The sequence below is a fragment of the Podarcis raffonei genome, chromosome 5 (genome assembly GCF_027172205.1).
Source record: "Podarcis raffonei isolate rPodRaf1 chromosome 5, rPodRaf1.pri, whole genome shotgun sequence".
NCBI classification, from domain to species: domain Eukaryota; kingdom Metazoa; phylum Chordata; class Lepidosauria; order Squamata; family Lacertidae; genus Podarcis; species Podarcis raffonei.
The window spans coordinates 30,029,674-30,054,175 of record NC_070606.1 but is presented as its reverse complement, the minus strand read 5'-3'; the positions used below and the strand labels follow the sequence as shown (position 1 = coordinate 30,054,175).

The following is a 24,502-nucleotide window of genomic DNA, read 5'->3' as shown; positions in this document are numbered from 1 at the left end:
TCAGATCGGAATTAATTAGACTGAATTTGCTGATACACATAGGGTTAAAACAGGAGGTCCACCCTTCTTTCTTCCAGGATCTCCTTTGTGCACTGTTGTGGCTCCTGCATAAGCACTCTGTGTAAAAAGAACAGGTATGAGGAAGGAAAGATTTGCATGGGGCTGGGAGAACACCCTACAAGTTGAGTGTCAACAGAGAATGGGAGAAGAACCATCCTGCATGAGAGCAGAAAGGAGATGTTCTTGTCCTGAAGTGGGTGGGCCAAGCTTTCTTTGGAAGCAATGTCAGGGCAGGGGCATTGGGCATCCATTGCCCACATCTACCAGGAGGATACCAAGTCCTTCTTCCTTCACAGGGCCACGCTTCAAGAGAATGGTCTCCGTTGCCAGCACACAAGCTGATGGACAAAAGCGAAACTCCGTCTTCTGTGGCATTCCAGTCTTGCCTTTCTGAATTGTAAAGTCCTTCCAAGTCGCTGGAGGAATCCATGCTGCTCACGGCCTTGCATGCCTTCTGGGATGTCCCGGTTGCTGTCTGAATGTGCCCTTCCCTGAAAGAGGAGAACGGCATGACTGGCACATGTTAAAACTAAAAGAAAATAGAGCAACTGGTTGCTTTCGATATGCCAACGATCAAATAATATTTCGTAATAAACATTGTTAAAAAGAAGTTAGCTGCCTTCCCTCCTTTTACCACACTTAAGAAAGAATCAGGTATCAACTGGGGAACTTGAAAAATAAGCTTTACTTACCACTAGGGGCGCATCGGAAGATGGCTGACAAGATGGCTGACAATAACATCTCTCCGACCCACACGAGGTAATTAGGAGGCTGTGATGGGAGTAAATAGCCTCCCTACCCCCCCAAGGTTGTGGGGGGGTGGCTGCCCTTGCCTGCTGTGCCCTATACCACCCCCGAATTTGTGGGGATGGGGGCACTAGGCAGAATGCCCTCCTGTGGGATCTCGGCGCTCCTGGACGCTGTCTCTGATCCGCGCCACTAGCTGCAATAACTTCAAAAGAATCAATTAGGAGGAAGCGAATGCACATATTTCAAGGAAGGAGGGGGAGTAAAGACTGCTAACTGAAGAGATCTCTGATAAACAAGACGAGTTGGAGGAACAAGACTAAATCATGAGAAGATACGCCAAGACTCGGTATGGCAAAGGGACTGGATGGGGGAGGGGGAAAAAACTTTCCTTTCTTTCCTTTATGTGATTAAACAAGAATCCCCCCCCCACAAGTCAGAAATGCCGTTTTAATGACAAGCTGTGGATTTAAGACTGTGTGGAGATAAATTTTCTAATCAAAGCATGTTTTAAGAAGACCGTGGAATGTATAAGAGCTTTGGAATGACGCAGTTAAAAATACCGTCGCCATGTTGGCAAGCTCTGTCGGAGGACTTGAGTCTGGGAGGAGAAATAGAGCTGCTTTTATATTGTGTGTGAGACTCCTCAGAGGGACTTAAGAACAACAGTTTGCGAGATAAATGATGGAAAGAGCGATGTTATTTATGAAAGCGATGATATATGGAAACCATCTTGATATGAGGATTGGATGAACAGAAAAATCCACACAGGACTATAATTGGTGTTTATCTGCTTAAAGAGATTACCAGAAGAGATCATAAGGAAAAAAGAAAAAAATGTACGAACAAGATGAGATGTGGAAACAGCAAGATAAGACTGGATAGAATTATGAACTTTATTTGGACTGATTTGATTAACGCAGTAGCAAGAAGATGATCGGAATCCCCCTTCGGAACTTGGGTCCCCTCAACAAAAATTTAAAATTTGGCTTTGTAATTCGGAATTTATGTGATGATTTGATTGGTCGGTTAATAAAAAATATTTTTAAAAAATATATATAATCATGCATCAGTTCACAACAATAGAGGCATTAAAAACTGTACAGGAGAAATACTGTTATAGATTTACAGGAGCCCCCCACTCCCAATGCTAGAAATTGATCAATGGTAAATTTTTTGATTAATTGGGATATCAATGAAAGGAGAAGCTGCAGACAAGGAATCCCTGAGCTGACTTTTGCAAACCAGGCTGGCTGGTCTAGCAAAGAGCAAATCTGTTAACACACCTGTGCTTGCTAGGCACATGACCTAAGGGGAAGTGGAGATGAGCCCCAAATGTATGGTGGGTACACGGCCTATGGTTTCAAGGGGAATGTCTCTAGCAGGCTTTAGCTTGCATGGGGCAGGAGCGTAGTGAGATTTATTTGGTATTATTTGTTTGCACTATCACTGTGTGTGACCTTTACAAAGACTCTTTAATTTGACGCAAGGAGGCAACAGCAAAAGGCTGAGGGTCCAGGGTGGTCCCTGAGTCCTGCTGAAAAACATAAGCCAGGACCTCTCAGTTTAGACTTCTGGGTTTCCTGGCATTTCTCATATGTAATATCTGTGACAACACAGGGCCTCCACCACCACTGGCTATTCCCCGTCTCGGCTCGCATGTGGCACTACAGCTTCCAGATGGATGCAGAGTACAACTGCGAGCATTAAAAATCCAGGAGCCACTGGCGATTTTATGCACTGTGAATTTAACCAGCAGTGGCAATAGAGTAATTGGGGAATCCAAGGAAAGTGAGAGCCCATTGACATGAGAGCCCAAACAATATCCTGCTTCCTCCACAGGGCCACACCTCTAGGGATGAGGCTCCAACTCCAGCTCCCAGGATGAAGGACCAGAGGACATCCCTGCAGTTCCCGACTGCCATCCCTCACGCCTCTTCCCCACCGTGCAGGAATGGCTCCTTCCTGGCCCTGTTTGGTGCGGAGGGACCAGCCAAAGTCTCTTCCGATTAAAACAGCATCTCAACTTATTTCAGAGAGGAAGGAGACTTTGGCTGCTGCTTCTGGGCTAGGCCGGCCGGGATGGAGCTGAGATGCCCGTATGGAGGCAAAGTGGGGAAAGATGCTAAGAACAGTGAGGAAAAGATTCAGCCTGGGAGCTGCCGCATCCTGGGAGGGACTGGAGCCCAGACAGCGGGCACTTGCCTCAGGTACTGGGACAGGGGGAAGGGTGGAGACCTCCATATGGAGGCAGAGAGGGAAAAGGCTCAGAGTTCAGGAGGGAGCCATTCCCCAACATTTACCTTGTTCTGGACAAATCCCTGGAGAGAGGTGATGACCCTCAAGTACAGGGGCAGAGGGAAGGAAGAGGTTCTTCTGAAACAGGATTGGGGAGTTGTAGGAACACTGTCCCCTGTGGCTGTTGCCAAAGCCACCCTTATAAAAAGAACAGACAAACACCCAGGTGGCCACGCTGCAAGTGGACATTCTGCACTTTCCAAACCAAGGCTTAGTCCCAGAACCATTTTTGTTTGTTGGTTTGTTTGAAATATTTTTCATTAAAGATTTTCTTGGCTTACTGGGGGGGGGCATTCACTGACCTCTCCCCCAGCAGTTCTTCCTTGACTGAATTAAGGCTAAATGACAGATGACATTTATCATACAGATTGCCCTTGAATGAAAGCTTTTTCTTTCATAATTGCTAGCACAGGAGAAAGAGGAAAAAAAAACTTGCAATCCAGAGTAAACTATGTAATAAAAGTCACATATAGTTTGGCCATTAGTTGCTCCCTTCTCCTCCTTTGATGTAAAAGAAAAAAAGGTTGGGAGATCTGATCATGTATCTCCCACCTTATGGCACTTTTGACCCTTGCCTGTTAATTTATGTGGTTTGGAATGGAGTGTCAAAAGCCATCATGTCTCTGCAAGACAAGATAGAATATTGCAGTGTATGCTAAAAGGAAGTGTAAAGGTAATTGCACTCAAAATTGCATTATTTCCTTCCCTCCCCCAGTTTATAAGGTCAAATTTCCTTTCTTGTTCATCAGAGACCATAGGAGATGAAGCCTTCTGTGGATTCATCTCATTATTTTTAAAGTTCATATATCTAAAAAGTTCTAATAGTACTGATACCAAGCCCTTTTTCTAAAAATAAGAAAAGAATCATATTTGTTTATTAGGGAATATTTGTGTTCCATTTATTAGCAATCACAATCATATTAAAATTGGAAATCTCTTCATATTTGGTGGCATTTTGAGCTTAGATTCAATCATAGCAATAGGCTAATGCAAAGCTTGTTATTTTGCTCTTATTAACAAGCCTATTTTCAACATGTAATTTGAGTTTGGTGTAAGTGCATCCAGTAAATCTATATTTAATTAAAGCAAAATAATACTGACCAGATCCTTACTTTATTTGAGGAAAGTTCAAGAATAACTAAACTTGTTTCCGTAGAAATTAATAGGACCATAAATTCAGTCGTTCTCATTGTGTACTCCTTTTCCTCATTTACTCATGAGTCTTTCTATGTAGGCAGAACAAACATAAATGACTTGAGCTACATAATGTGGGTTTGCAGTCAGGATTCCTCTAGGCAGCATGATGAAAATATCAGATTGCAAAGTACCAAATTTCGCAATTGGTTCAAGGTGTAGTTTAGTGTAAGAATGGAAAGGAATTGTGTCTTTTGTTTCCTGACAAGCCTGTTGCTTAGTGGCAAAACTGTTCCTGGACAGTATGAATGATACCTGTTCACCACAGGATTGGACACCATTAGCAGAATGGATTCACCATCCCCTCTGTGTGTCCCCCAAATCTACTCCATAGGCTTGGGAGATCCTCCAGGGCCTATTTGCAGGCAGCACATGAGGTTTCTTGGGTAAGAGAGGAACAGGAAATCCTATCATGTGAGCAGAGATCTTCCTCTGGAGCTCTGTTGAATGTCTCTCTATGACATCCAAGACAGAGTGTATGATTGAATGGTGCCCCATATCAGGGAGAGGTCTAAGCTAAAAACCCTTATCTCTGACATCTAATTTTCTATGTGCAGGATATCCCCCACCCCCCAAGGTAGAAGCATCCAATTATACAATCTCTATCCTGATATCATCTAGGATAGAGCTGTATGCAAATGGCATCTCAAAATGTTGCACCCTATTTGTGGCAGTGGGAGGATAAATCCTTCAACAGCTTCTCAGGAGTGGGGCTCACTATTAGCAGTGGTGGGAGCACAAATTCTTTTTCTCTTCAGGGTATGTGTGTGTGTGTTGGTGTGTTGGGAGGGGCGTGCCTGCCACAACATAAAACTGGCGAAAATTCTGATAAAATTCTGAAGAGGGGCCTTCTTTTCCCCAGAAGTAGGGTGAGAAAAAGGCATTTTGGCTCAGCTGTACTCCAGGAACAGTTTTACCACCTCATCTAGGCCACCTCATTCTAGGTCAGTGCATGTATTCATAGAATCATAGAATCATACAGTTGGAAGAGACCACAAGGGCCATCGAGTCCAACCCCCTGCCAAGTAGGAAACATCATCAGAGCACTCCTGACATATGGTTGTCAAGCCTCTGCTTAAAGACCTCCAAAGAAGGAGACTCCACCACACTCCTTGGCAGCAAATTCCACTGTCGAACAGCTCTTACTGTCAGGAAGTTCTTCCTAACGTTTAGGTGGAATCTTCTTTCTTGTAGTTTGGAACCATTGCTCCGTGTCCGCTTCTCTGGAGCAGCAGAAAACAACCTTTCTCCCTCCTCTATGTGACATCCTTTTATATATTTGAACATGGCTATCATATCACCCCTTAACCTCCTCTTCTCCAGGCTAAACATGCCCAGCTCCCTTAGCCTTTCCTCATAAGGCATTGTTTCCAGGCTTTTGACCATTTTGGTTGCCCTCCTCTGGACACGTTCCAGTTTGTCAGTTTCCTTCTTGAACTGTGGTGCCCAGAACTGGACACAGTACTCCAGGTGAGGTCTGACCAGAGCAGAATACAGTGGCACTATTACTTCCCTTGATCTAGATGCTATACTCCTATTGATGCAGCCCAGAATTGCATTGGCTTTTTTAGCTGCCGCGTCACACTGTTGGCTCATGTCAAGTTTGTGGTCAACCAAGACTCCTAGATCCTTTTCACATGTACTGCTCTCAAGCCAGGTGTCACCCATCTTGTATTTGTGCCTCTCATTTTTTTTGCCCAAGTGCAATACTTTACATTTCTCCCTGTTAAAATTCATCTTGTTTGTTTTGGCCCAGTTCTCTAATCTGTCAAGGTCATTTTGAAGTGTGATCCTGTCCTCTGGGGTGTTAGCCACACCTCCCAGTTTGGTGTCATCTGCAAATTTGATCAGGATGCCCTTGAGTCCATCACCCAAGTCATTGATAAAGATGTTGAATAAGACCGGGCCCAAGAGAGAACCCTGTGGCACCCCACTAGTCACTCTTCTCCAGGATGAAGAGGAACCATTGATGAGCACCCTTTGAGTTCGGTCAGTCAGCCAGTTACAAATCCACTGAGTGGTAGCATAGTCAAGACCGCATTTTACCAGCTTCTTTACAAGAATATCGTGGGACACCTTTTCAAATGCCTTGCTGAAATCAAGGTAGGCTACATCCACTGCATTCCCTTCGTCTACCAGGCTTGTAATTCTGTCAAAAAATGAGATCAGGTTAGTCTGACATGACTTATTTTTCAGAAATCCATGCTGACTATTGGTGATCACAGCATTCCTTTCTAGGTGCTCACAGACTGTTTGCTTAATGATCTGCTCCAGAATCTTCCCTGGTATTGATGTCAGACTGACTGGGCGGTAATTATTTGGGTCCTCTCTTTTCCCCTTTTTGAAAATAGGGACAACATTTGCCCTCCTCTAGTCTGCCGGGACTTCACCTGTTCTCCAGGAATTCTCAAAGATGACTGCCAGTGGTTCTGAGATCACATCTGCCAGTTCTTTTAATACTCTTGGATGCAGTTCATCTGGCCCTGGAGACTTGAATACATCTAAACTAGCCAAGTATTCTTGTACTATCTCCTTAGTTATTCTGGGCTGTGTTTCCTCTGCTGAATCATTTGCTCCAAATTCTTCAGGTCGGGCATTGTTTTCTTTATCGGAGAAGACTGAGGCAAAGAAGGCATTGAGGAGTTCAGCCCTTTCTGTGTCCCCTGTTTGCATTTCACCATCTTCTCCTCTGAGTGACCCCACTGTTTCTTTGTTCTTCCTTTTGCTACAAACATACCCATAAAAGCCTTTTTTGTTGCTTTTAACCTCTCTAGCAAGCCTGAGTTCATTCTGTGCTTTAGCTTTTCTGACTTTGTGTCTACACGTGCTGGCTATTTGTTTGAATTCCTCTTTGGTGGTTTCCCCCTTTTCCATTTTTTGTACACATCCTTTTTTAATCTTAACTCAGTTAAAAGTTCTTTAGATAGCCACCCTGGCTTCTTTAGGCACCTTCCATGTTTCCGTCTCATTGGTGTTGCCTGAAGTTGTGCTTTTACTATCTCCCTCTTAACAAACTCCCACCCATCATGAACTCCCTTTCCTTTTAGTATTACTGTCCATGGGATCTCACCCAGCACTTCCCTAAGTTTTATGAAGTCGGCTTTCTTAAAGTCAAGAAATTGAGTCCTAGTATGCTTGGTTGCTCCTTTCCGCTGTATAGTAAACTTCAGAAGAGCATGATCACTCGCGCCTAATGATCCTTCCACTTCTACCCCACTAACCAGGTCATCAACATTGGTTAGGACCAGATCTAAAATGGCTGTTCCTCTTGTTGCTTCTCCCACTTTCTGGACAACAAAGTTGTCTGCAAGGCCAGTGAGGAATCTGTTTGACCTTATGCTCTTGGCTGAGTTTGACATCCAACAAATATCTGGGTAATTGAAGTCCCCCATTACTACTATCTCCCTTCCTTTTGCATGCTTGGCCATCTGTTCCAGGAAGGCATCATCTATGTCCTCCGTTTGGCTTGGGGGTCTATAGTTAACTCCCACAATGAGGTCACTGTTATTCTTCTCTCCCTTAATTTTGACCCAAATGCTCTCACTTTGGCTTTGAGGTTCTAAATCTTGGATCTCTTCACAGGTATACACATCCCTGACATATAACGCCACTCCTGCTCCTTTCTTGTCTGGTCTGTTTCTCTGAAATAGATTGTATCCCTCCATTATTACATTCCAATCGTGGGACTTATCCCACCAGGTTTCAGTGTTTCAGTATTCCATAAGCTTACATGTGGCTCTCTTATAGTAAAGGCTCGTCTGTGGCCAACCTCAGTAATTCTTGTATAGCTGGTGGGATTTAAACAAGGGAACAGAGTTCCAAATGTATGTGGAAGCCACAATTTGATTAAATCTGGCACAGGATTGTAAACTGTTTCCCCTTTAAGTCAAAGTTTGTACTGCTTGAGCAGGTGAGAGGCCCACAACTATAGCAAACTATAGCAATAAAACAACACAAGGACAGGAGCACCGAGATGATAAATTGCTGTTGTGCTTGTGCTCTATGAATTTTTTTTAACAGTACCGTAATACATGAAAACAAATCAGCTGAGGCATTGGTAATGGTTAGCTTCTTCCCAACACCCATTAAGAGATTTCAGATGGGCAAATTTAGCATATAAATTAAAGCACAAGATGGGTTGGCATTGCCACATTTGAGCAAGAATGCTTATTACTCCTCCTTGGATTCTTACATTTGCCAAATGCTGATGAAGACAACAGATTTTGCAGTTGAAACACTGTGGGGAGGGGGAGGATTTGCTGTATCTGCATCTTGCACATTACTGCAGCAGAAGCGTTGATATGGACGGCTGTACCCTGTAAGTAATGGGAGTAGTGTATGCCAGGTAAGACAAATGGGAGCCTAACATTGGCACAAAGCTACCAAAACTGTCCAGCATCTGACTTGATTTAGTCTATTTTTGCATTTGTAGGCAGGATTCCATCCTTCTGCATTGACACCCATATGTTTCTGCTCCCTATCTCTTGCGCACATGCATTCTGTCCAACTCAGAAGTCTGAGCTGGAAAGTTTTGTTTCCAAATGTTACCTAGATATAAAGTGTTTTGCTGGCAGAAGCCTCATTCACGCCAGTGAGGCTTCAAACTTGAACATTCCTTGAAGGGATTCAGGCTCTTCCAGTAGAGCACTTGGAGTTTTGTTTTGCAGTCATTGTGAGTTGGATTACAGCATGTTCTTCACAGTTAGGCCCCATTGGAATCAATGGTGCTCAGGTTTGTTATTATTATTTCAATGGGGCCTAAGTGCAACCAACTTGTTCTGGATCCAGGCCAATGTAATAATGGGTTGTAAGCGCTGTGATGTCTGAGTGACAAAAGACAAGGGGAGGAATTCAGCATTGCACTGTTATGATCCTTCCATCAGTGCAAACATTTCTCCCAGCTGGATGGAACAATCTCCTCTGTTCTCATGAGCTGTTCTGGGGGTTATTCCAACCCCTCAGAGCTGATGGGGGTAGGACACAAGTAGGGGAAGTGAGCATATCTGCTCTAGCACAACTTGTTAGGTAGTGCAACTATTTAGTTGAATTTAGCCTATGGAATATTCCAGAATCGATCTGTTTCTTGTATACATCCTCTCACAGCATCTCCATTAGATACCGTATTGATTTGACTAAGGCATTTTCTTAAATTGTTTTTATAAGCTAACTAAATGAGGTTGGGCACATGAGGCTTCAGAATTAGGGCTGTCCTGCTAATTTTGGGTGTCACTTAAGGGCCGTGAATTGTTCTTTATTTATCACTGTTATATTTTTACTTCCAAGAACGGGGAGAGATGCTTGTGGGATTTTCTGCCTTGAGTGTCAAAATAACTTTACTGGTGGGAGAGGGGCATTTTCTATTCCAGCTCAATTAGAAAAAATGTTTTGGGTTGGTTGGATCAGAATGGGTTTCAAGCTTTTCTGCATATTACTGCACTTGACATATCAGTAGCAATAATACAGCAAAACAAAGAAAATTAGCAAATCCAGCCAAGAACATTTGTTATGCTAATCTTGACCAGTTGATAATCTTCAGCTGAAGGTATGAGTGCTTGTACTCACCTGGGATTTTCACCAAACATGTCTTTGGGTACAGCTGTTACAGTCCACTACCAACAATCAAAATAGAGGCAATATTCTCTGACCCTAACCACATGGTAGAATTGCCATGTTTTGAAGAGCAAAAAAGGACACATTTGACAACTTCTACTTTTAACTATGGATCTCTTTGACGACTCTTATTTTACATACCCTTGAAAAAGGGTACATGTCCTGGAAAAAGAGGACATATGGCAATCCTACCTTATCTAGAAGCCCTGTGGCCATGTTGCATGAAGGAATGATGCAACCAGCACCATTTCTGACCAGCTTTGAACTCCCAGCCAAATTGAATGGTTGTTCTTAGGGGGAGGGATGCACATGTGATGGGACCATGAGCAATACTTAAACATGTAGCCTCAGGCACCCACTTCTGAAGCACCTGCTTTTAGAAGTGGGTCATACAAAGGTCACTAATCTGTGGAATCACTGGCATGGGATACAAGAGAAGACTGAGCTTGATTACAGTGGTGCCTCGCAAGACAAAATTAATCCGTTCTGCGAGTCTCTTCGTCTTGCGGTTTTTTAGTCTTGCGAAGCACGGCTATTAGCAGCTTAGCGGCTATTAACGGCTTAGCAGCTTAGCGGCTATTAACGGCTTAGCGGCTTTAAGAAAAAGGAAACAAACTCACAAGAACTCGCAAGACGTTTCGTCTTGCAAAGCAAGCCCATAGGGAAATTCGTCTTGCGGAACGACTCAAAAAACGGAAAACTCTTCCATCTTGCGCGTTTTTCGTCTTGCGAGGTACCATTGTACATCTTAGAAATGAGGTCATGGGACATTCTATCTACCACTAACGGCACATTCAGGAGAGAGCCAATATGGAGTAGTGGACTATGTGTTAGACTGTTGGGCTATGACCTGGGAGACCAGGGCTCAACTCTCTGCACAACCATGAAGTTCACTGATGACTTTGGCTTAGTTACAGTCTCTCAGCAAATTTGCTTTGAGAGAAAAAGGAAGGGAGTGAGGACCATGAATTTTATTACTTCAGCTCCTTGGATGAAAGGTGGGATATAAATGGAATAATAAATACAAATTTAAACCTCTCTTGTTGAACCCTCTCAGACATTTTATTGCACACATGTATTACACCTCCCACTCTCTGCCTGTTTCATAAAACCCCTATAACCTTTTTCTATCTCTTCTATTTCCAGGCATATTTAAGTTGCTGTTAAATTTCATTACATCCTCTTCCTTGCCTCTTTTGATATCCAGATAAGGAGATCTTTTGCTTTGCTTTGCTTGCCAGCTGTGGGCAAAGAACCATCCTCTTCTTCCCTCCCCTCTCTCACTCAGGGAGGTGTTGGCATGGAGGCTTCTCCTCTGTCCCTCAGGCTAGATTAGCAGAGTGACTCCACTGCCGCTGTATCACTTGAGGAACATTTCTTCATCCTGGCTGCCAAAGCACTCCTCAGCAAACAGCTTGGCTGCAGGGCCTATGCTCTGGCAGCAGCGTCTAGAATTAATTTCCACATTGGAAGGAGTTCATCAATCTCATATCTTAAAAAAGAAATCCTAATGTGTTGAAGAATTGGCCGCAAACATCCTCCTGGTGATTTTTCTTATTTTATTCATTTTTTAAAAATCCAGTTTGCTGGATTCTCTGTTGCTTAGAGAAATTGATTTTGAGAATTACTTGATGGCGTCACTTGGTTATCTTCAATAAAGGTAACCTGATGAGATTTTTAAACATGTTGTCTTTAAATATATTGTAGAGGTGTGCATTGTCTCTCTGTGGAGAGGCTGAATAATGAGGCAGATGAGGTGATTCAGGAATCTTCCCTCCCTCTCAAGTTTAAGCTCAATGTCGTTAACCCTGCCTCCAGTTGGATTAGGGCCCCCATTGTTGCTGTTTTGCCTCTGAACATTTCGGTATCATACAGCTCCATCTTTTTTTATACCTCTATATTTTTGTATATTTCTATGTTTCTCTAGGTTCACGGGCTTAGCAAGAACAAAGGCTATCCAAAATCTTGCCTGTGGAACACTGAAGAAATCTGTTTTCTTTTCCTTGTTATTTTGTTAAAGTGCAACAACAGAGGGCTTAAAAAAGAAAAGTTAAAAGCCTTATTCAAGTTTTTTTTCCTGAATCCTACTTTTCTGGCTTTAACCAAAAAACAAATAAACAGAGCCTTTCAGAACTCCACAGGCAGCAGTCTAGGCAGCCTCATGTTGTATGATCTGTAAGGCCTATACTGGAGGATCATGCTGAAGGACACGAAAAAAATCAGAAAGCTTTTTAGAATAAGCAAGAATGCACAACACTTGGACATCTTTTAATTATTTCAAGATAAGAAAGAGCAGTAGTTAGTCCCGCAGCCCACCCACCCCCAAATATGAAACTGATGTGGAAACTGGCCATTTAGTTGAACTAATAAAGGTATTGCCCTAATATGGATTATGAAGGAATCCCCTAGATCAGTCGTCCCCCCCCCCCGCAATTTGGCTGGCTTAATCCACTTGGATGCTGGAAAATTTTATTCACTTTGGCTGTAAGGGGGAAATCCAATTTTTACATTCCCTGTTCTCAGTGGAGCAATTCTGGATAAAGATTTCTGATCCCTGGACTCCTCACATCAGTCAACAGAATCAAATGGTGGTGATAATGAACGATTCTTTTTCTGAAAGGAGTTTTAAAAAAACCTAGAGGTAAAACACCTCATATTACAAGGGTGCATAAGTGTCATGAACCAGTCATTATTACAAATATTCACATATTGGTTAAAAGAAAGAAAGAAAGAAAAAATGATGGAAAGATGAGTCAGAGGCTGATCTCAGTGTGAAGAATGTAGAGGAATATAGAAGAAAATGTGTAGTGTGGGAAGAGAATGTTAAAATAGGAAAATAACCACAGCTGGTCAAATCTAAAGTGAAGCTGCAGAAACTAAAAGTATCATCTCTTGATATACTTTTGGCCACAGTATCTTATCATTGCCTAGAACAGTTTTAAAACCATGCGCCTCTTGAATCACCACCCTTTGCTGTTTTCTCTCTTTAAAATACTAATGGTGTTACCCTCTGTGAAAGATTTTTAAACACCCAAATTATGTAGTGTTTTAAAAGTTTATTCAATCTCAGAAGTTCAGAATAGGTGACAGTCTTTTAAAAAAGAAAAACAATAATAATTAAATTCAAACTAAAACACATAACAAACATTGCATATTATGCTTTCAAAAAACTTCTGACTTTTTAAGGGAAATGTTGGGTGGTTTCTCAGAATTTCTATGCATATTTGTGGCCTGAATTTTGCGTGTGAGTGGCAAACTTTGAGAGCCTGTCCTCAGCCAATTTCATATATGTGTGTGAATGAACTCTCTTGTTGGAATCTAGGTAGGCTTGAGAAGTGACTCATTTTTTAAAAAGGGAGGGAGAAAAGGATTTGGTTAATTGACTGCTCAAATACTGTCAAATAATGGTCAAGTATCATTAAGTTTAATACTTATGGGAGTTACCAAAACACACACACACCCTAATCAGCTGGTATTGTGAAACAAAGAGGTTCAACTTTAAATAAAATGTAAATATTTGTTAATTGATTATGTTTTATATTGCCCTTGTTCAAAGGGGTTCATGGTGGTTAACATAGTTCCTTCTACCATATTGTTTTCACAATAATTATGTAAGGTAGGTTAGGCTGAAAGACAAGCCTAGCATTCCCCATTGAGCCTCATGACTGAATGAGGATTCTCCCTGGTCCTAGTGCAACGCTCTAGCCAATAGGCAGTGCATTTTGCCTCTAATTACTCCTTGTTTTGGACTATCCTGAAGTTATAGAAGGTAGCCAATGAGAATAGCTTTACTATGCTGGTTTTCCCTGACTGCTGCAAGGATATAGACCAGCCAGATATTTGGTCACATAAAAGGCAGTCAATTAATCTGCGGCTTGGCATGATGGAAGCTGTCAGATTTGGAAGCAGTGACATTGTGGCACAACTGTGGGGGGACGAACCAGTGAATTATACAATCTTAGTTTAGTGATATTCTTCCTCTGCCCCAGATAAACTTGGATTGTGACACAGGTTGGCTAGATCCAGCTCAGTAGGTATCAAAACCGCATTAAAGGCATGGGCAGCCATATTGGAATCAGACACAGACCTCCTCAGAATACCTGGAGCTACATCACTGAATGATCTTGACCTAATATAATAGCACATGCATGCAGGCACCCTGGAAATTGTGTAGGATAGTAAAGCAGATCAGTGGGACCTGGCACAGTGTCAGAAAGAAGATTCTAATTTGCCTAATTATTGCAAGAACAAGGCTGAATTCGAGGCAGGAGGTTGATGTGATTTAATCTATATGGAACATATGGAATAATATTTGCAAAATCTGCGAAAACAGCCTAATTAGGCTCTAATGGGTTTTCTTTCCTTGGTCCTATACCAATCCTAACCCTATGGCCACATCACAAATGACAAATTTATTTCACCAATATTACTTCCATGCCAGATTGAGTCCTCAGGCTGCTGCTGATCTGCATTCTAAAGGTTCAGTTTGTTGTGTTGCTTTTATTTGAATGCCATAAAAAGTTGCAAAATGTTCATTTGAATACCTTGCACAGACTGCACATACCTTTATCATTAAATACTCGATTTTCTTCTGCACAATATGAAGGGGCAACTGGGTAACATTGCAAAATCAAAACAGGAAAGAGATGTGCAGCCTCAATTGATATATGTTTACTCAGAAGTAAATTCCACTGAATTAAATGGGATTATAGGATTACAGTAAGGGGTTATAGGATTGTGGTATAAGGAAAAGCATTTGAGGCATATCATTCCAGGAGACAATACTAGGATTGATAGTTAAAAGAGAGATGTCTATTGACTAAAAAGAAATAGGTTATTGGATTGTTTACAGAATATCAATACAAAGAAGGAGATGCACAAGGTGGTGTTCCAGGCAATAATAAGATCTGCATTATGAAGGCTTTGGTTCTGTGAACGCTAAGGAGCTAGCCCCACTGAACACAATGATATGCATTTTTTTTAGTAAGCGTGTGTAGGATTGCACAGTAACGCAGAAGTAGAAACAAAATGCAAGTTAATAAGCCAAATGCCCATGGTGTATTTTAGGCTGAAACAGCCGATACAGGACTGAACCTGACTCCAGGGTCACAGCTGTGGAATTCCGGTTCCAAGAGCATCATAAGCAACTCCTGCAAACTCCTAGTCAGCCCCTGGGCTAACAGTTGTGCCTTTGTCTTCATTGCATATGTATCTCTCGAGTGGGATATTGAATGTGATGAACCAAGATTGCTCTAGGCAACTTATATAACATATACTAGGAAGCTACCGTAGCCTGTCCTTTCACTTTATGTGCAAGTAGGTTGCTAAATTGTTCACCAAGGAAATACCAAATGTTTTTTTAAATAAGGAGTTTTGTGTACAGGTTGGCTCAAGAGCCTCACAGTCCGTTATTTCAAAACCAGTTAAGTGGATCAAGAATGCAAGTGTTTTTGAAATCTCCTCCTGAAGCTACAGGGAAAATAGCATTTTTTGTTCCTCTGCCACTCCCTCCACCCACTCTCACTCACTCTTTATTTGCAAACAAATTTCTAGATTTCTAGAATATGGATTCCAGCGTTTCCATGAAAAAGCCCAAGCTCTCTAAACCTCTTCCAAAAGCCACTCATCATTTCACAGCAACCTTGTTGTGTGCTGTTGCCCCTCACTCAAGAGTGTATGGATCAGTGTGGTCTCCCTAAAAGTATGGGTAACCCCCGGCTGCTCCATGATCTATCATTTGCAAGTCACTCTAGTGCAGAGATGGGGAACTTGTGGTCCTCCAGTTGTTGCTAGACTACTCATCCATATGCTGTTTTGGCTGGGAGTTGGTGTTCAACAGCACTTGGAGGGGAAAACATTCCTCATCCCTGCTCTAGTGCAATGCTAAACACAGTTTACACCAATGGTTCTGTCCGGTTGTGACTTAAGTAGCTTTGTATCCTTGTAGCCCATCTAGCCCTAGCATCTTGTTCTCACAGTTTCCAGCCAGATACCTATGGGAAGCCCATGCCTAGTAGCTGTTATTCAGAGGCATACTGCCTCCAACAGTGGAGGCAGCACAGCCATTATGGCCAGTAGCCAGTTTCTGGCAGATGCCTTCTGTTTGAGACGATTGCAGGACAGGCGGAAACAAATTTTATCCCACCGTGCAGATGCTCCACTGGGGAAAGAAACTAGTGCTATACAACTGTTCAAGGCTTGGAAGCCTTACAGGAGTGAGGATGGGAGAGGCTAACAATTCTAGTGACATGCCTTGATAGATGGGTGAAGCAATGCATGAAGGCATATAGCTCAGCTGGTTAAAGCATGGTACTGTTAATGCCAAGGTTGCAGGTGTGATCCCCGTATGGGACAACCGCATATTCTTGCATTGCAGGAGGTTGGACTGGATGATCCTCAGGGTCCCTTCCAACTCTGTTGTTTGTTGTTTAGTCGTTTAGTCGTGTCCGACTCTTCGTGACCCCATGGACCAGAGCACGCCAGGCACCTCTGTCCTCCACTACCTCCCGCAGTTTGGTCAGACTCATGTTTGTGGCTTCGAGAACACTATCCAACCATCTCATCCTCTTCCAACTCTACAGTTCTATTATCTTTGTAAGAACTGGTATCTGGTTGTTGCAGCTAGTGATTTTGCTAGTGAGGAGGAAGGTGCCATTTGAATTTGACTTGGGTGGGGGGAAATAGGGAACAAAAAATTGCTTTTTAATTCTCTTACCAAAAGAAGCAGAAAAGAGCTCATGCTGTGATTATTTAAAGTAGGGATGGGGAACCTGTACTCCCCTAAATATTGTTGAACTCAATATCGTGTCAGCAACATGCACCATGGCCAATGGACAGGGGTGATGAGAGTTGAGACCAAGTAACATCTAGAGGGCAACAGGGGACACACACACACACAAAATTTACAACTTTATCAGTGAACAAGGATTTAAGCCTAAGTCTGCCTGGTCCAAATCTGATGCATCCTCCACATTTACCTAATGGAATGTCATGTTATGTTATTTGTTAAAAAATAGGACAGAAAACTGTGTCAGAAAAGGTATCTGGGCAGTATTGTTCCTAAAAGGACTACTCTGCTTTGCTACCTGGGGCAACCATAGTTGTAAGAAATAATTCAGCCATTTTGAGCAATAATAATAATAATAATAATAATAATAATAATAATAATAATAATAAAAAAATTTTATTTACACCCCAACCTTCCTGGTTTAAAAACCGGGCTCAGGGTGGCTAACAGCAAATATAAAACATTGATTAAAATGCGACTTAAAAACAGCATAAAATACAACATAAATGCAGTATCAATGTCAATAAAATTCAAAAATTCCAAAAAAATTTGGGAGGTGGGGGGAACCCAGTCAGTAAACATCCAATGATCACCAGGGCTAACTGGCCAAGTTGGTCCTACTCGGGCCAGCAAGGAGACCAGGGAAGAGTTTAAATGTGGAGTCTCAGAAGGTTTTCTTCATAAAAAAGGAAAGGGGAAAGGGAATGGAGGATCAGGCTAACTCAAGCAGCATGTTTCTCTTCATATAAATTGTAACTGGAGGCAATTTCATATTATGTTGTTATAAATGCTGAGAAACTGAAACACACTTCAGATGTAATTTGACCCAAAGTGCACAAAGAAATAGAATAGCATCAGTTGCCTCTCTTGGCCAGAGTCCATTCCTACCTCCTCAAGTGTGAGCAGCAAGCATTTCCTTCCATGGAAACAAAGTGTTATGATAAGTTTCACCCCCAGCTTCATATCCTTATTTATTTATTTTGTTTAAAGGACCAGGATCCACATTCCCATTCAGCCGTGAAGCTCACTGGAGGATTGGGGGCCGGTCACCAGCTCCCAGAGTAACTTACCTCATAGAGTTGTTGTGAAGATAAATAAGGAAACAAGGAGTGCCATGTTCTCCACCTTGGCTTCCTCGGAGGAAATGTGGGATATGAATGTAATAAATAAGTAAGAGTGTTTCTGAACCACATTGGGTTGTATTCAATGTAGTGTTAAGGTGAATGCTTTGTCATTACAAGGATTTCTCCTGGTGCAACAGACCGTTCTCCCCCTCTCCTCCCCACACTCCCCTAAATTGTTTCTGGGTCCCCCCCCAACCCTTTCGAGCAGATTTGGGGATGGTGCAGGGCACACATGGGGAGAGAAGAGAGGGGGAAATCCCCTTGCGCTGGGGCAGAAATTTAGTTGTCCTTAATATTAAAAAATTCCTAAGAGGTGTCCAAAAATACAACATGAAAACAATAGCATATTTATCTAAAAACAAATGTGCAACATAAACCTGGTAAAAGAGCATTTTAATTAACATTATAATTATGCATTAAATTATTCTTTTTTAAAAACAACAACAACAACAGTGTACTGCTGTATTCAGTGTCCTCCCAGGAGCAGGTTCTCATGCAGTGCAAGGCCCTGCAGTAGCAAAGAGTGGCAGAAAAGTATTCTGCATCTCGCCCTTTGGATTTTAGCCCTCAGTTTGAGGGGTTTGCTTTGTTTTTTGTTTTTAATCTTCAGAGCAACCACTTTAATGAAAACTAAGAAAATGGATTGCATTAGGTTTGATAAAGAGACAGGTTGCCTGTACCTGTTTTAATTATGAAAAAGGTGTGTTGGCCCAGGGACATATTGAATTTGAAAGGGGAGATAGATGGTGGCTAAGGCTGGCATTAGCGTGCAGTGCTCTTCTGTACCTGCCATGCCTACTATGAAGCATTTTTCAAAGTGTGTGTAGAATGTCAAAGACAAATTTCTAGCAGGTGGATACGCTAAGTATGTGTCCCTGTAAGGATGCCCTCCTAATAATCTCTTAAATCTTCTGGTTTGATGTTTTGCTGCAAAGAACCATATTATATTGCTTTCAGCAGCACTGGTGCATTATACTGGAAGTTTAAGTCACCTCTTCAGAGATATCACCCTAGTGTTTTGTGTAAGGGGCTTCAGTGACAGTGAAATGATTTCAAAGAGTGAAATGCTAAACTAGCAAAAACAAAGGATGCTTTTCTATTAGTTAATGCTTATATAACTTTGAATTATTTATATACTAAGATGAAAAAAGAACGTTTATTTACATGGTGCAGGATTGCAGTGTATGAGCACAATTTAGCCCTTAATTAGGAAGCTAAACAATAAAAATCAGTTTTGTTTTCGTTATTGAATTGACTCCGTATAAAGAGGACACAAACCAAGTAGAGTTTGGATTTTACATTGGCCTCAAAACTGCCTGCCATGAGGCTGAGATGCAAAACTGTCTGGCAATGTAAGACAGAGGGAATGGGGAAAGCATGGCAAATTGTATCCCTTTATGTCATGTGGTCAATTTATGCCTCTCTTTGTGCTGGGGCTGTATACCCCTGAATCCTGTTTGGGTCAGACACTGGAGGGGTCTTGCCTTTGTGTCTTAGGAACGTTCCAGGGGCACCTGGCCTGCCTGGAAAGAATATGCTGGGACAAACGCATGCATTGCAGGGGGTTGGACTAGATGACCCTTGGAGTCCCTTCCAACTCTGAAATTTTATGATTTTAGGATTCTAACTGGCATTGCAAACACATCAGGCAGCACTGTGACAGTGGGGCAACATGTGCTGAAGCTGAAGGACCATAATATCTGGGGCATCGTGTTTTTCTGATCACCTGGAGCTTTCCAGGCTGTTTCACAAACTGTGCTCAGCATTGGCAGACTATGAAGGTTGGCATCCTATCATATCTGGGGTAGTACCAACATTCCTGTGTACAAACATTTAAACTGATTGCTCTGATAGAAGAAATGGCCACCTTTAGAAAAAATGAACTTGTTACCTTTTGCAAGGTGGAATATAGAATTTGTGTGTGAGAGAATGATGTAGCAATATTGTTCTATTTAGCAGTTCTGTTTAACTGCACAATAAAATTTGAACTATAATATATATATATTCCACGTTACTAAGAAACATTTGAATAATGACTTACATTTTACTCAGGTGTTCTTTTTCAAAAGAGAAAAGAAGAAAAAAATAAAACCAACCTGGTTTTTGACAAAAAGTATTTTAGCTGCCTTCAAATCTCAGGCTTTCCCAATTTTTGGAGTACCTCCTTTTATATATTCAGGGCCATATGAGATTTCTTTTTGTGTTATATATTTGTTTAATAATGCGAATCATAAATGCCTGTGTAATGCAGAATATGGTTTAGTAGCTTTTAATTTTTGACCATTTTTCTTTATTATTTGTTCTGTTTGTCAAAGGCAGCTTTAGTATGAAAAAAAAACCTCTATTAGAAACGCAAGATTTACCTTCAAACCTAATAGCTTTTTGAAACTGATTTAGATTTCTGTGTTTTAATGAACCGTTAACTTGAAAAGTATCTGAATAATGGATATTCCCTAAAAGAAAATGTATTTGTTTTGAGGACTGATGTCTTGGTATATTTTAAAGCTGGAAGCAATTTAATGCAATGAAAATTCAGGGAGCCTTCCTTACTCAACAAGAAAACAATTCTAGATAGTATTTCAAAAAAGATATGCAAAACTACATGTTTGATTTTGCTGTTGCATTTAACTCTCATGTGGGCACGTAATGTGTCTATGTCATATGATTTATGAACTGAAAATACAGTACCTAACCCAACCCCTTTAAAATTGGACTTATAAAGCAAGGATGGTTTCCAGTATGCTTCCAGTCTTTATTTATCACTTCTCTTAAAAGTATTAGGTATTAATTTATTCTTTAAAAGATAGCCATTACAGGTACCCTGACCTAATTAAAATTTTGTATTATTATCTGTGCCTGCCCTACAGGAAGTATCTGGTGCTCAGAGGCTCTGTTGACACCAAACAGACTATTCATCTTCTTAAAATTATTTAAATAATTGACTCTTTCACATACAAATAAAAACCACAAGTGTTTTCTTGCAGTAAGTTTGAAGATTTGAAGGTGAGACAGAAAGCAGGGGGGCAAGTTAGCAGATGGGCAGCCTGTAAGCCTAATCTATGCATGAACAACAAGTTTATTAGGACAAGGCAGAATGGTTTGGGTCCCTTTTGTCACCTGACTGCTGCTGAGCTAGTAGCTGCAACACCCCTTTCTGGCCATGCATGATGGTGGCACTGCAGAAGATGAGCAGGTAAGCATCTCTGTCCTCTGACCATCTACCATGGTCATGAGTGCAAAGGATATGATGCTTGTGTCTATCTGCTAGTCTTCCATTTGAGACTCTCTGTCGCTGTTTCCTGTCTCACCCTAACAGAATTTAAAATCATCAGGAAGGTTAGCATATGCACAATATTTCTATGTGGTGTGAAAACTGAGACTTTTCTGTTGTAGAGCTTGGAAAACTGAAATGTAGTTAAATACTTTTCTGCCTGGTTTTAGGGTATTTTACAAAGAAAAGTGTGCATTTTCTTTTCCTTTAGGTTATCAACGCTGCTTTAGCTCTTGCGGCCAAACCCAAAAGCCAGGTGGTGAGAAACAACATGGAAATGTATAAAAACACATGGGAGAACCACATACATGTGCTCACTGAAGCTGTGGATGACATTACAAGCATTGATGACTTTCTTGCTGTATCAGGTGTGCTGCTTTTTATTTCATCTTTTCCCGTTGAGATACCTTTCCCGCTCCCTCTTTTTTTTTAATGATTATCTGAGAAACGACACAATCCCTTAGGAAGCTGCATTATATCATCCAGCCTCCAGTATCTAGCCAGGTGTGAAATTAGTGTGAGGGAAAGTGAATATGAAGACAGAGGAATGCAATTGCTGCCAGTCCCTGTAGGAGTTTGCAAAAGACAGCAGAGGCTCGTTGCTCCCTTCACCTCATCCTCGGCTACAGCAAAAACACTGTACAGCTTGAAGCATGCAACCCACCAGTGGGATAGCCTTCAATGAAAATTAGTAGCATTTCTAGGCAGGCTTTGAAAGGTTCACATTTTACTCCTACTAAGATAAAAAGCTAATTAGTGGACCCAACTCACACTTGGGTTTTCAGGGGAAAGTAATTATAATTGTATGTGATTGAAAAGATGTTCTGAAATGCTTACTTGGCCATAAGGCACATCTAGCAGCAAAGGGGTGTAGCATGTTTCACAAACATCAATAGGAACTGCTGAAATAATATCTAAGAACAGCAAGGTTGAGAAGAAACCATTACTATTCAGGACAAAGTCAGGGAGTCAAGACACTCCAGCCAATTTGGGAATTAATGGCTGGGTTCACCCATGGCTTCCCATGTCAATTACACACTTCATGGTGCTCAGGAGCACCAGAGTCATGAGTTTATGCGCTGTGAATCGAATCTTCAATGTGAACTTGGGCTTTGACACATAAATATCCACATGAGATCCCATTTGTGGGATCTTTCACAGTCATAAAAAGAGGTTGAATAGTGTCATGTTTAAGGAGGGGTTGTGTGTCATGGTTGGGAAAGCAAACAGATACAAGTTGGTAGAAATATTTCAGTTCTCACTGTAGCCTTTTTAGAACCATTGTCATTTCTGACATCAGATTCAAAAATGGCGTTGAATTTTGGACCTCTTTTTTCCCTTGTGGATTTGTTGTTTGTCCTTCACACAGATTTGTCTTTGAAAAAAGCTGTTTGTGAGCTGGCTTCTAATTATCAGGTGTGCTAGGATTGTGTAGCTGTCAGATGTTGGTGTGTTTTTGGGTGGAAGCTCTGTGCATGAAGTCTGGTATATGCTCTGGAGAGGATTGCCATATTTGAATGCCAGAAAGATTTTTTCTTGTCCTATGTCAATGACTAGTAACCCTGGGAATGTCCCCCATTCCTCTGAAGTGTGTACCATGATTTGGCTCTTTAGCTATTTCTGTGCTTTTGACCAACCTTATCACTATTTTATTCTATCATCTATCTATCTATCTATCTATCTATCTATCTATCTATCTATCTATCATCTATCTATCTATCTATCTATCTATCTATCTATCTATCATCTATCATCTATCTATCTATATAATGGGCTAATATGATTGTTTAGAGCACGGGTGTCAAACACAAGGCCCGCGGGCCGAATCTGGCCCGCCAGACCTCGTCATGTGGCCCATGTAGCCGCCGCCGGCCACCAGCTTTCACCTTTTATTCTCGCCTTTTTTTTGACACAAGAAAGCCGCCTCTTCAGCGCATGCACGGCAGCCTACAAGCCAGAGAACGTCTGCCCCCTAGCGGCATCGGCCGTTCTACACAGGAAACCTCCACTTTACATGTCCTTTACATAGTCCTACAGATACAACCGGCCCTTTGAGGGTGACCAAACTGCTGATGCGGCCCCCGATGAATTTGAGTTTGACACCCCTGGTTTAGAGGGTGTCTCTTGCTTACTCTGTCTAGCATCTTAAACTTTATCAGATCTTAACCTTTCTGATAAAGGGGTGGCATTCTGTTTTAACTGTGTTGACTTTGGGAAGCCAGTTTTTGAACAAGTCTTCCTTGTACCATTCATCATTAAACCCAATCAAATACTGTGGGGTTTTTTAACTCCTTCACTGCTTGAATATCCTTCACCATCCCCACCATCAGTCACAGACAGATTTGAGAGGGGTTGAAAATTTAAAAAGAAAAGAAAGCTAAGACCAGTATGGTGCAGAGAGGACTGCCATTTGTGCCATACTTTGTTGCAAAAAAAGATACAGGGAACTGCTCTTGGGTTTGAAATCATTCTAGCGTAGCTGTCTAACACTCCTTTTCACACCAGTTTAGAGTATTCACCATTGTTTGTAATGTTATGAACTGTGAGGGGAGACACTCCTCCCTTCTAAACTTAATAAATGAATGAATGCTAGAATTTAGCTAATATCGGGGATAGGAAGGGGGGAAATAAAAGCTGCAGGACTGTGCCAGACAACGAATGCTTGGGTTAGCTTATTCAAATCAGCCTGGCTGGGCTAGCTAAGTGCAGAGACATTGGAGGTAGAGGTAAAGGACCTCTGGATGATTACCGTATTTTTCATCCCATAGGATGCACCGGCCCGTAGGACGCACCTAGTTTTTTGGGGGGGAAATAAAGTAAATTTCCCCCCCTTTATTTTCCTCCCAAAACCAGATTGGGGAATCCAAACCGGGTCGGGGAACAGCGGTATGGCGGCGCTGCGCCTCCCTGCTGTCCCCCGAGCTTGTGGGGCTGCCCGATGTCTGCCCAAAGCGCGGGGCGCTCTGCTTCAGCGCTCCCCATGCTCCGTGCAGCAGGCTACTATCCGCAGCCTAGGGAGCCCTGCGGGAACTCCTGCAGGGCTCCCCAGGCTGTGGATGTCTGCCCAGCGCGCGGGGCGCTCTGCTTCAGGGCGCCCGCGCACCGGGCAGCAGGCTGCGGTCCGCAGCCTAGGGAGCCCTGTGGGAACTCCCGCGGGCTCCCCAGGCTTGCTGATAGCTTCCTGAAGCCTGGAGAGCGAGAGGGGTCGGTGCACACTGACCCCTCTCGCTCTCCAAGCTTCAGCAAAAGCCTGTATTCACCCCATAGGACGCACACAGATTTCCCCTTCATTTTTGGAGGGGAAAAAGTACGTCCTATAGGGTAAGTCCCGTCAAAGGCGACTATGAGGTGCGGCGCTCATCTCTCTTGAGGTGAGAGAGCCAGTGTTTGTCCACAGACAGCTTTCCAAGT

At 42.2% G+C, this 24,502-nt stretch overlaps 1 protein-coding gene across 8 annotated transcripts in view; it reads left to right on the top strand.

Moving 5' to 3' along the window:
• The window catches only part of CTNNA3 (catenin alpha 3), a 577,974-nt gene that overhangs the window by 396,713 nt on the left and 156,759 nt on the right, over positions 1-24,502 (top strand). For 7 of the 8 annotated variants that reach the window (XM_053388388.1, XM_053388387.1, XM_053388385.1 and 4 more), the window contains one exon: positions 21,303-21,459. The exons of the other annotated variant lie outside the window; for it this stretch is intronic. In XM_053388388.1, the coding sequence (XP_053244363.1) occupies positions 21,303-21,459 (157 nt within the window). The remainder of the gene's footprint in view (positions 1-21,302; positions 21,460-24,502) is intronic. 8 annotated transcript variants of the gene reach the window in all.